Source organism: Physeter macrocephalus, chromosome 1 (genome assembly GCF_002837175.3).
Source record: "Physeter macrocephalus isolate SW-GA chromosome 1, ASM283717v5, whole genome shotgun sequence".
In the NCBI taxonomy this organism is placed as follows: domain Eukaryota; kingdom Metazoa; phylum Chordata; class Mammalia; order Artiodactyla; family Physeteridae; genus Physeter; species Physeter macrocephalus.
Window position 1 is genome coordinate 31,907,608 of NC_041214.2, and position 13,300 is coordinate 31,920,907.

The following is a 13,300-nucleotide window of genomic DNA, read 5'->3' on the forward strand; positions in this document are numbered from 1 at the left end:
TTTTAGAGGAAAACATAGGAAGAACACTCTTTGACATAAATCACAGCAAGATCTTTTTTTGCCCTACCTCCTAGAGAAATGGAAATAAAAACAAAAATAAACAAATGGGACCTAATGAAACTTAAAAGCTTTTGCCCAGCAAAGGAAACCATAAACAAGATGAAAAGACAACTCTCAGAATGGGAGAAAATAGTTGCAAACGAATCAATGGACAAAGGATTAATCTTTAAAATTTACAAGCTGCTCAGGCAGCTCAATATCAAAATTAAAAAAACGAAAAACCCAATCCAAAAAAGCACAGAAGACCTAAATAGACATTTCTCCAAAGAAGATTGCCAAAAAACACACGAAAGGATGCTAAACATCACTAATCATTAGAGAAATGCAAACCAAAACTACAATGAGGTATCACCTCACACCAGTCAGAATGGCTATCATCAAAGAAAGAGAAAAACAAATACCATATGCTAACACATATATATGGAATCTAAAAAAAATGGTTCTGAAGAACCTAGGGGCAGGACAGGAATAAAGATGCAGATGTAGAGAATGGACTTGAGGACATGGGGAGGGGGAAGCGTAAGCTGGGATGAAGTGAGAGAATAGCACTGACATATACACACTACCAAATGTAAAATAGCTAGCTAGTGGGAAGAAGCTGCATAGCACAGGGACATCAGCTCCGTGCTTTGTGACCACCTAGAGGGGTGGGATAGGGAGGGTGGGAGGGAATGCAAGAGGGAGGGGATATGGGGATATATGTATGCATATGGCTAATTCACTTTGTTGTGCAGCGCAAACTAGCACAACATTGTGAAGCAATTATACTCCGATAAAGATGTTAAAAAACATGAAAAAAAAGAATTGACGCTTTAAAAAAAAGTTATGGAGATGGACAATGGTGATAGGTGCATAAAATTATGAATGTATTCAATACCACTGAACTGTACATTTTAGAATGTCTAAGTTTAGGGACCTCCCTGGTGGCACAGTGGCTAAGACTCTATGCTCCCAATGCAGGGGGCCTGGGTTCGATCCCTGGGCAGGGAACTAGGTCCCACATGCATGCCGCAACTAAGAGTTCGCATGCCACGACTAAGGAGCCCAGCGAGCCGCAACTAAGGAGCCTGCCTGCCACCACTAAGACCTGGTGCAACCAAATAAATAAACAAATTTTTTTTTAAAATGTCAACTACAATTGGCACTTGCCATCTACCTCTACAAGGATTAAATCTTGTGCATTTGCAGCTGTTGACTTTCAACACCCCCCCAAAAAGAGTTCAGGGTGGAGAGCTGAAATTAGGAACTCTCGTGCTCTGGGAAAAACTGGCAGAACAGGTCTTCAGAAAGTTAGATATTTTCAGAAGCCAATTTTATGAGCCCAATTCTTGTATCTCCTCATATCTAGAAAAACACTAAAATCCTTCATGGTGACATGTGCTCCTCGTGACTAGCAGTAACTTTCATGAGACTAGCAGAAACCTTCCACAAAAAATATGTGCTTGATTACATGTTTTCCCCCTTCACCAAAATCACATATATACAGACCTTCCCTCCTACCTCTTTGGAGCAGTTTCTCAGAGCTATCTGGGATGCTGTCTCCCGAACTGCAGTCCTCATTTTGCCCCAAATAAAACTTAACTCACAACTCTCACATTGTGCATTTTTTTTAAGTTGACACAACTTTTAGTTTGTGAACAGTTTTTAAAGTCCACAACTCTGAAGAACAGCAAAAAAAGAAAAAAAAAAGGAAAAAAGAACAGAGGCTGAGGGACCTGTGGGAAATCAAATGTACCAACATACACATTATAAGACTATCAGAAGAGAAAGTGTGCTTCTGATGTAAGGATAAGCATATACATCAATAGAAAAAAACTGAGTCCAGAAATAAACCCTTATATTTATGGTCAATTGATTTTCTTTCCACCAAAGTGCCAGGACCATTCAGTAGGGAAAGAATAGTCATGTGAATTAATGGTGGTGGGACAAGGATGAATTTGGACCCTGACCTCACACCATACTCAAAAATTAACTCAAAAGGGATCACAGACCTAAGAAGGCCAAAAACCTATAAAACCCCATAAAGAAAACTGAGGCAGGGAGCTGGGACCTTTTGCTGCAGTGCTTGCAACTGGACACACCTCTCCTCGAGCAACAAAATACAAAGAAACTACATGGGACTAAAAATAACTGCATGCAGGTGCAATCAGGGCAAATTCTGGACAAAAGATACAAAGAGACCAAAAAACACAACTGCCACTTTTGAAGAGCTTGGAGCTAAAGCAGGGCACTGCACATGCCCCCTGCACACCACACCACCTAAGGGGTGGGCAGACCACCTAAGCCACCCCTCCAGCCCAACTCCTGGACACACCCCTACCCTCACCCCATGTAATGAAAAAGCTCACCTGCACCCCCCTCAGTCAGCAAGCAAGCAAGGGAACCTGTTGTTTGTTCTCCCTCCCTCCTGCTGCAGCAGGGGCCCCAATAAAGCCTTGCCTGAATTTCTTGTCTGGCGTCTGACCAATTTCTATTGATTAAGGAGGCCAAGAACCCTGCTTGGTAACAAAACCACTAGACAAAATCTTCATGACTTTGTATTGGGCACAGTTCTTATATGAGGATAAAAGCATGATCTACAAAAGAAAAAAACTGATAAACTGGACTTTAAGATTTAAAACTTTTGCACTTAAAACGCCACCATTAAGAAATAAAAAGCCACAGGGACTTCCCTGGTGGCGCAGTGGTTAAGAATCTGCCTGCCAATGCAGGGGACACAGGTTCGAGCCCTGGTCCAGGAAGATCCCACACACCATGCAGCAACTAAGCCCGTGTGCCACAACTACTAAGCACGCATGCCACAACTACTGAAGCCCGCGTGCCTAGAGCCCGTGCTCTGCAACAAGAGAAGGCACCGTAATGAGAAGCCTGCGCACCACAACGAAGAGTAGCCCCTGCTCCCTGAAACTAGAGAAAGTCCGCACGCATCAATGAAGACCCAACACAGCCAAACATAAATGATAAATTAATTAATTTTTTTAAAAAAAGATAAGAAATAAAAAGCCACAGACTAGTAAAAAAATGTTTGAAAATAATATATCTGATAGAGGACTTGTATCCTGAATATATAAAGAACTCTAACCCAAAATCCAATTATAAAATGAGCAAAAGATCTGAACAAACATTTCAGCAAAGAAGATATACAAATGACTACCGTGTACATAAAAAGATACTCAACAGGATTAGTCAGATGGGAAATGCAAATTAAAACCACAGAGAGATACCACTACTTACCACTGAAATGGCTATAATGGAAAAGACTGACAATGCTACGTGTCAACAAGGATGGGGAGAAGCTGACCTCAATTACACTGCTTGTGGTCATATAAAAGGGTACAGTCACTTTGGGAAAAAATTTGGCAGTTTCTTAAAAAGTTATACATAAACTTATAATGAAACCGAGCAGGACCCTGTGAGGCCCTCTCAAGTACAAAAGCCTTTCTGTGTCCCCCATTTCTTGTTTGTAGGAAAAAGGTTTTAGCCTCCTAGACCTTCCCTGAGTTCCAAAGGGCAGACTCAAATAGTTACTAATTAGGGGATTGAGGGAATGCAGAAAGAAATAATAGTGCAGCATGGGGCCTGGGCCTGGTTCCTCCTCAGAGGATGTGCAACAATTTGATACATATCTCTGAGTTCTTCTACAGGAACTCAGGCCCCCTAAGCACAAGCATGTGGACCCCAGACTGGTTGGAACAGGAAAGCTGATGACTGAGATTCCTGAAACACCACCCTGCTACCTCACCATCAACCAATCAGACACACACACCCTCTTACTCCCCTCCCTCACCTTCCCCTTAAAAACTCTTCCCTGAAACCCATGGAAGAGTTCAGGTCTTTGCTTGGCCCTAATATAAACTTTTCCACTCCAATCTCCGACATTTCTGTTTGTTTGGCTTCACTGTGCATTGGGCACAAGAACTTGGGTTCAATAATATGATCCAACAATTTCACTCTTAGGAATCTACTCAAGGGTTATGAAAACATACGTCCACACAATGAGTTATATACAAATGTCCATAACAGCATTATTTATGATATTCAAAATGTAAAAACTACCCAAATGTCCATCAACTAGTGGATGGATAAACAAAATATGGTATATCTATATAATACTATTCAGCAATAAAAACAAACCACTGATACACAGTACAATATGAATGAACCTCAAAAACATTATGTTAAGTGAAGAGAGATGAAAAAACTGTAGAGGCAGAAAGCTGATCAGTGGCTACCTAGGGTTGGGTAGGAATTGACTGAAAACAGGCAGGAAGGATCTTTCTGGAGGGAAAGATTCTAAATTGTAGACTGTGGTGATGGCTGCACAAGTTTCTTAAAAATCGTTGAAATGGGGGCTTCCCTGGTGGCGCAGTGGTTGCGCGTCCGCCTGCCGATGCAGGGGAACCGGGTTCGCGCCCCGGTCTGGGAGGATCCCACGTGCCGCGGAGCGGCTGGGCCCGTGACCCATGGCCGCTGGGCCTGCGCGTCCGGAGCCTGTGCTCCGCAACGGGAGAGGCCACAGCAGAGGGAGGACCGCATACCACAAAAAAAAAAAAAAAAAAAAAATCGTTGAAATGTATGCTTACAATGGATGGATTTTATGCTTCATAAATTATACCTCAATAAAGCTGTTTTAAAAAATAGCAAATTCATAGAAGACAAAGAGAAATTGAGGAAATGCTCCAGATTGAAGGAGATTAAAGATATATGACAACTAAAGGCAGTACTTAATCCTGGATTGGGGGGGTGGGGAGGGGGGATAACTATAAAGGCCGTTATTAGGATCATTTGATGAAATATGAATAAGAATAATACTGATGAATCAATATTAAGTTTCCCAATTACTGTACTGTTTATACAAGAATGTCCTTATTCTTAGAAAACATACAATGAAGGATTTAAGAGATAAAGAAGGCACAATCTCCAATTTACTCTCCAATGTTTCAGAAAAATATAATATGTGCAAATATGTGTATACGGAGAGAAAATGATAGAGCAAACAGGCAAAATGTAAACAACTGGTGAATGTGGGTAAAAGACATACAGGAGTGCCTTTACTCCCCAGTGGGCTATCCCTAGAGCTCAAGTTTAAAGATTGAAAAGTAGGTTTAAGATCTACAAAGTGGCTTCTCAACGAACACAAGTGCTCCCACAACTACCAGAGTATCGTACACAAAGTAAACACACATTTTTCTGACTGATCACAAAGGGCAGTGGCACGGAATAAAAACCCTCATAAGCCTGCAGGCCAGGGGATGACAAGAACAGCTGGCCTGATTTAGAAACAATGTCTGCCTGTCTCTGTCCTTTCTTTCCTCCCCTCCCTGGAAATGCTGATCTGTCCCTTCTCTCAAGTTTACATCTGGCAGTATCTCTCCCTCACCCCAACCTCCCTTACTATACTCTCACAATGCACTTCCTACTTCAAATAATGCATTTAATATTTGTGTTTCATTTCTTTCTCTTTCAGTCTGTAAGAAAGCAGATATCTGAAATGATGTTCACCAAATGCTTCTGAATGGTGGGATCTCGGGTGATGGTGGGATTTCTTTCTTCTTTGTACTACAGCTTGAACTTTGTATAATGATCTTGTAATGTCTTAACCAAAAAACAAAAAACACTGCTTTTTTAAAAACTGTTAATTCTATAGATACATGTATAACTGAATCACTTTGCTGTGCATCTGAAACTAACATAACATTGTTCATCAACTACACTGATATAAAATAAAGTTAAAATAATAATAAAATTCCTAATTTTTAGCAAGTCAGTTCATTTTAATCTTTTATATTCTCTCCTCCTTGCTTTTGAAAAAAAAAATATTTAAGTGACTTTCCCTTCTGAATAATCTTTAATTTTCTTTTCCCCTATAAGTATCAGTGGCCTCTATGAAAGAAAAAGAAAGATAACCCTCCCCACCTTATCAGTTCCCCCGACCAGGGATTGAACCGGGGCCACAGCAGAGTCCTAACCACTAGGCCACCAGGAACCCCCATCTCTCTTGCTTTTCATCCACCCTTCATGCCACCCCAATGACACAGGAAGTAGCTACAGGACACAATGAGGAAAGATGGGGAAGCTTAGAGAACTCCCTGTACTCTTCCATTCTCTATTAACGGTTTCTCACCAGAAAGATGTCTGCATAGCCAGCCAAAGACTCTACTCCCTCTTGGATCCGTGCTCCCCCAGAGTCATTCAGTCCAATCACCGGAGCCCCCACTGTCATGGCTTGGTCCATGATCTGAGATAGCAGAAAAATCTTTTGTGAGACAACTGATCCTGCTATGAAAAACAGCATTTGCATGGTGGTTTTCTGGAAAATGTTCTGAGTGTACTTTTCAAAACAGAAGTCCAGGGCTTCCCTGGTGGCGCAGTGGTTGCGCATCCGCCTGCCGATGCAGGGGAACCGGGTTCGCGCCCCGGTCTGGGAGGATCCCACATGCCGCGGAGCGGCTGGGCCCGTGAGCCCTGGCCGCTGAGCCTGCGCGTCCGGAGCCTGTGCTCCGCAACGGGAGGGGCCACAACAGAGGGAGGCCCGCGTACCGCAAAAAAAAAAAAAAAAAAAAAAAAAAGGAAAACAAAACAGAAGTCCATAACACTGGCTCCATTCCACATGATGATTGGGTACCTCGTGGAAAACAGAAAATCAGATATTTAAACCACTGATTAAAGCCCCCCAAGCAGCCAAGAGCCAAAGCACTTCCCATTTGCAGGGGCGAAGACTGTTCATGGCAACCATTTCTAGAGCCTCAGGCCCAGGCTGTAACATTTTTTCAGCCTGGGCCTGAACAAAATAAATTCTGAACTGATAGACAGAATGGCAAAGCAGTATTTTTGTGAAAGTAAATGTGGACCCATCGATTAACTGGAGGCCAGGCCCAGGCCTTTTACTTCTAATAAGACAGATTTTCCTCATGGGTCAGTAGTTGACAGCCTAATGAGCAACATTTATAACAGTCCTTGAGAATTTACAATGCACTTTCACTTCCATTATCTCATTTAGCAATCACAACAGAGGCAATAAGAGGAGGAAATTAGGAAGGTTTAAAAGTTTAGTGATTGGCCCAAGGTCTCAGGAATAACACATGACAGGACCACACCGAGAAGCCAGGTATTCCATTACACAGGGAAGCCCTGCCCAGCTACTAAAAGTCAACTCTACCTTTATTCCAAAACTCCCCAAATATGATCTACACTTTTATTCACCACCAGAGCATCTCATCTATAGCAGTATTTTTTAAATACCATCACATAATCCTTGCACTGCTTTTTAAGTACCTGGATTCTCCACCTAGACCACGGGTTTTTTACTTGGGGTCCTCAGAACCATAAGAAGCCTGTGATTAGATTTCAAGGAGTCCATGAACTTGGAAAATTTTACATTTTATTAACTACAGCAGTATTAGAAAGACCTGTGACTTTGTCATTAATAGAAGCCACAGATTTTTTATGCCACATTAAAGTTGCTGCAAATATCTTTTTTTTTTTTTGGCCACACCGCACGGCATATGGGATCTTAGTTCCCTAACCAGGGATCGAACCCGTGCCCCCTGCAGTGGAAGTGTGCAATCTTAACCTCCGGACCACCAGGGAAGTCCCACTTTCTGGTGGGTCCCACTTTCTGGCAGATATCTTGAAATATCGTTTTCAACTCATGCCAACTTTGAAATTACAGCAGTTTATCCACTGCTAAATGTCGTTATTTAATTCATTAATAAGGAAGCATATATATTACAAATGTGATTTTTTAATTTTCAATCTCTTGTAATCCTACATTTTACTTTATGCATGTGTAAAAATGCAGGTCCAGGGACTTCCCCAGCAGTCCAGTGGTTAAGACTTCACCTTCCAATGCAAGGGGTGCAGGTTCAATCCCTGGTCCGGGAGCTGATATCCCACATGCCTCGTGCCAAAAAACCAAAACATAAAACAGAAGCAATATTGTAACAAATTCAATAAAGACTTTAAATTTTTAAAAAGTATAAAAAATGCGGGTCTGGCTTCACCAGCCTGCCAAAGGGATCCATGCTACAAAAAATGTTAAGACCTCCTGCCCTGGACTGAAGGCACCTTCAGGTCAGCACCACATCCTGCACACCTCTGCCCCACCCCATGTGACTGATGAAAGTATTGAGTTTGTTTTCAATATTAAATACTTACTTTGGGGGCTTCCCTGGTGGTGCAGTGGTTAAGAATCCGCTTGCCAATGCAGGGAACACAGGTTCGAGCCCTGGTCCAGGAAGATCCCACATGCCACGGAGCAACTAAGCCTGTGCGCCACAGCTACTGAGCCTGCGCTCTAGAGACCGTGAGCCACAACTACTGAGCCCGTGTGCCACAACTACTGAAGCCCATGTGCATAGAGCCCATGCTCCGCAACAAGAGAAGCCACCACAATGAGAAGCCCGCGCACCACAACGAAGAGTAGTCCCTGCTCACCACAGTTAGAGAAAGCCCGCACGCAGCAACAGAGACCCAACGCAGCCAAAAATGAAATAAAAATTTTTTTTTAAAAAGAAAATTTATAAAAAATAAATACTTACTTTGCAGATCTTTTGGGCATGTGCTCCCGACAGGCTGCCGCCAAAAACTGTAAAATCCTAAAAAGAAAACAAATCAAAAAATAATATGGAGTGACTAGCCAGAGATGAAGACCCAATAGGAGGAGGAAATGGAAAATTCATAGATAAAAGTTTTTAAAGGATTTTCAGAAGTTTATAAGATTAGGGGAAAAGTGTGACATAAAGTATTCCATAGAATGAATAGTGAATGTCTCAAAAGGAGTTCATGTAATGTGAAGAGCAAAAGACCTAGTCTTTGTATACAAAAATGACTTGTAGCTCTGAGGGAAGGAAAACTTTTCAGGCAGAATTAACCCAAAAAAATCAGATTCTATGGAGGTCAAACAGACATTTCTATTACTAGGAAATATCTGCTGTTTTGATAAAGGAGGTGAAAGAAGTGAATCAGAGTCCTCACTGCTTCTTCTTGCTTCTGGATTTTCATTACCTTCTGATATAAAAAGCTTCTTGTAGGGATGACCTCCTTCCTAAACCCCCATCAAAAAGACAGTAGGGAATTAAAAACACATTCAGCCCATGAGGACAAAAAAGGAAGAGGAAACAACAGCAGAAGAGAGAGTGAACAAATGAGGGAAGTGAAAGCACAAGAATATCTGACTTGGAGCAAATGGAAGCCTTTACACCTGCAGAGGGAGTAACCACAGGAGGGGACAGCCCAGGAACCACAGAAAGTGCGGTGGAAAGCAGACGGACAGGAAGTCTGTGTTGGGAGCAGTTAGACCCCACAGGGCCTCTTCTTCACCTAGAGAGGAGAAAGGAGGTTTACTCTCTAAAGAAACTTAACCAGAGGGCTTCTGGAGTCACAATCCCCAGCCACAAAAGGCAGCAAAGGCAAGGCTGAAAACAGGTGAGATGCCTAATCTGTACAGTGAATGATGAGCCACTGCTGGCCCCTCCTTCCCCCCACCCCCTCCCCCAGAACACATCTAAAGCCAATTATCACGCAAAAGACTGAGACTGCTTCTCTGGAAAAACAGAAGCTCCCCACAGAAAAAAATGTCTGCAGATATTAACATTTGGGGGATCACTACAAAAAAGGTGACCCATCACTCCTCCCCCTCACTATCCCTCAGGGCCTACTTCACATGCCCCATTTTCCCTAAAGCTTTCCTGGATCCGGATGTGATCTTCCCTTGTCCTGAGCCCATGGCACTTGCCCAGAACCTCTCACCGGCTATTGGTTAACTGTAGCCACTCCTGTTCTGCCCCATTCTACCTACAAAATGATTAGCTTCTCCAGGGCAAGAACTGTCTTGGTCATCTCCACCTCCCCCTCACTCCCACCCAAACCCACAGGCATAAGAGGTGCTCCAAAGCATCAAATCAATGAATTTGTGTTATCTCCTTAATAGTTAAGGGAACATTGTGCCCAGAAAGTACAATAACCTTCTTTGTTCTAGCTATCTTACTAATGGTTCCTTCTATACAATTCTTTGCCTAGCTCTCATAAATTACAAAACAAGAGAGATGATCCCTTCTAGTTAGGCATTCGGCAGACCCATTTATAACAGTTTTAAAATATTTTAAAAGTAATTCTATTAGCAAATGAGTACTGTCTAAATAACTTAAAATAATCAAGTATAATTATTTTACTCTCAAACCCGGAAAACATTCTAGGTTCCTAAATAAGCTCTATACCTTTAAGATCTGTAAAAGAAATTAAATATTTAGAATTATATACATATTTCCTTCTCTTAGTGGAGGAAAAAAAAAATCAAACAAAAAATAGTATACAACATGTTCTTTGTGTTAGTTTTCTACTGCTGCTGTAACAATTTACCACAAATTCAGTGGCTTGAAACAACACACATTCATTATCTTACAGTTCTGTAATTTAGAAGTCCTACATGGGTCTCAGTGAGCTAAAATCAAGGTTAGCAGGGCTATGCTCCTTTCTGGAGGCTCCAGAGGAGAATCTTTGTCTTATCTTTTCCAGCTTCTAGAGACCATCTATTTACATTCCTCACCTCATGACCCCCTTCCTCCCTCTTCTAAGCCAGCAACGGCAGACCAAGTCCTTCTCACGTAGCTTTACTCTGACCTCGCCTTCTCCCTCTCTCCCACTTTTAAGGGCCCTTGTGATTACACTGGGCCCACCTGGATAACCCAAGCTATTCTATTTTAAGGTCAACTGATTAGTAACATTAATTCCATCTGCAAGCTTAATTCCCCTTTGTCAGGTAAAATTACATATTCACGGGTTTCAGGGATTAGGATTTAGATATATCTGCAGGCCATTATTCTGCCTACTACATTCTCCTGTGGTGTCCGTGTGAAGAAACTGTATGTCTTGATGCAGCCTAACAAAAATTGTTTGAACTCTTTCATGAAAGCCTAAAACTCAAGGGGCCTGTGGCTCTGAGAGTCAAATCCCCTCTGCCCAAGCTGCATCCATTGCACTCCCTCAGGTCCACACAATCTGCCCAGGACACAGCTGCCCTCCCGGCACACACCCAACCTGCCAAGAGGAATCTCACTCACTTGGATAAACTCCTGGTTCCTGGGACTTCTTAGATGACTACTGCCCTGTGATCCTCCCCCAAACCGACTAATGAGTCTTTCTCCCCAATTAAAAACACCCTATTACATTATAATAGTGTAATACTCCGGACATATGCACTAAGAAACAAAGTAATTCCCTCACCTGCCCCAACTACAGGCAAGTTTTCATTCCCCAGGACTGTATCTTCTCACATATTTTGTTCCTGGCTCTGCCCTCGAGGAAACCTCAGCCAATTAGAGTATGAAATACCTGACTGAAGACATAAACCAATCTTCCATTGATTCGGCCCCGTCCAGTGACCACACTGTCTCCAGGAAACTACCAGAAAAATAGAAAAATAAAAGTTAAAAAAACCAAATACTTCTCTTAATTAATTTCGCAGTTATGCCCCAAGGAAAGACTCCCCCTAAAAAAACACCACACCCCAAATTCCTTAAAATTCAATATGAATAAAGAACATGAAGGAATCCCCGCTTCCCCCCTCAGCTCTGCAACAGCAAGCTCTGGGCTACTGCTTCATCAACAGAACACTGTAGTCTTGGGCCTCACCCTCCTTCCTAAAAGCAGAATAATCAGGGGACCCCCTAGGGATGCCACTACCGAATGCTCACAGGAGGAAGGAGAATATATAACAAAACATGGCAACTTCTACAGAGCCACACATCCCACCCCCAAACCTTAAAAAGGCAAACCTATCATTTTGCTTGGAATTCTGACAGTCACTGTGTGGCCCATAATGGCTCAAATGGAGCCAGCTAGTGCCAAGGTCACAAATCTTTGATCATAGTCTTGAAAATAAATGGACCAAAAGAGAGTCCAAAGAACTCTGTGCACCATGGAGGACACCCAACTGAAGGAACAAGTGTTGGTAACTCTGACCTCCAAAACTCCAAGGCATAAACTTAAAGTATGTCAAAAGAGGCGACTGGTTAGCCTTTAGGGGTCCCTGGTGCCTAGGCAGACCAGAACACAATCAAAAAAATTCTCAACTCTCCTTCTAAGTTTGTCATTCTATACCAGCGAGAACTTTGAACCCACACCGGAGCCCTGGGAGCTGGGCCAGAGTCACCCTGCACAAGGTATGAGTAGTGCACCCACATGCCTTCATCTGTAGAAAAAGGTGAGTGGGGAACCTGGAGGCCCCAACAGTGCTTCTCAAGAGGCACTTCTGCAATTCCAGGGCCCCACGCTTGGAAATGTTTCATTGCATCCTGAATCCTGAAAGGACTCCATTAATCTAGTGTGTCGAACAGCAGGGCCACAGCTGGTAAGTGAAACCTGGAGGCTTGCACCACCACTGTGAACAGATACCTTATTCTTATCAGCAGCCATTCCAAAATCTGCACATCTGTGTTCCACAAACATGTCGCTCTCAACAAAACTGCCAGGGTCCAGCAAGAGACTGATCCGCTCTCTGGCTGTTAGCTTTCCCTAAAATGCAACAAAAATCGCTCAGTGATGTCATCATAGGCAAAAGTCAGTAGGCAAGGAGTGCTCATGGGAGGGCCAGGAGGTCTAGTTTCTGCCATCACCCCATGTGAAAGCCTCTATTCCATAAACCTGCCCAAGAGAAAGGTGTTATCAGTAGAATTCAGCCAGTAAGGAAATCAGGGCACCGGCTGTTCCAGGAGCCACTAACTGTGAAAGCAAATTAAGGGAGTAGGAGGAAAAGGCAGAGAGGAGAAGTGGGGGTAAGGACAGCCTGACCCTGGAACAAGATAACGAGTTCTACAAACATTTACGGAAGACCCAAGGAGCAGTAAAAAGGAGAAAGGAGAAGCAGGAGATAGAAAACTAAGAAAACTAAAGCAGGCTTCACGAAGGGTCTGAGGCTACACCCCCAGGTTCACAAGCTTCTTCTAAGGAACCCCACAGAAGCTCACCTCACTAGGGTCCAGCCCCAAGGACACTTCCTGGTTCTTCTCCTGCCTCCTCCAGGGTCTTCTCCTACATTGGGGGCCCTGCTTAGGGACCCTACCCCTGACAGTGACTCTGTGATACACAGACAACCCCACAGCAGAGAGTGGCTTAGTAAAAAAAAGAGTGGGACAGAGAGTGCTAAAGAGCTCACTTGAGAGGAGTTAAAAAATGGTTCTTGGGCTTCCCTGGTGGCGCAGTGGTTGAGAGTCCGCCTGCCGATGCAGGGGACACGGGTTCG

At 43.1% G+C, this 13,300-nt stretch overlaps 1 protein-coding gene across 1 annotated transcript in view; it reads right to left on the reverse strand.

Annotated features, from left to right (window-relative positions):
- PCCB (propionyl-CoA carboxylase subunit beta) overlaps positions 1–13,300 on the reverse strand; it is an 85,651-nt gene that overhangs the window by 70,076 nt on the left and 2,275 nt on the right. Inside the window, exons 2-5 of the mRNA XM_007102547.4 lie at positions 12,454–12,573; positions 11,392–11,460; positions 8,601–8,657; positions 6,185–6,298 (exon numbers count right to left, since the gene is read on the reverse strand). Of these exons, the coding sequence (XP_007102609.1) occupies positions 6,185–6,298; positions 8,601–8,657; positions 11,392–11,460; positions 12,454–12,573 (360 nt within the window). The remainder of the gene's footprint in view (positions 1–6,184; positions 6,299–8,600; positions 8,658–11,391; positions 11,461–12,453; positions 12,574–13,300) is intronic.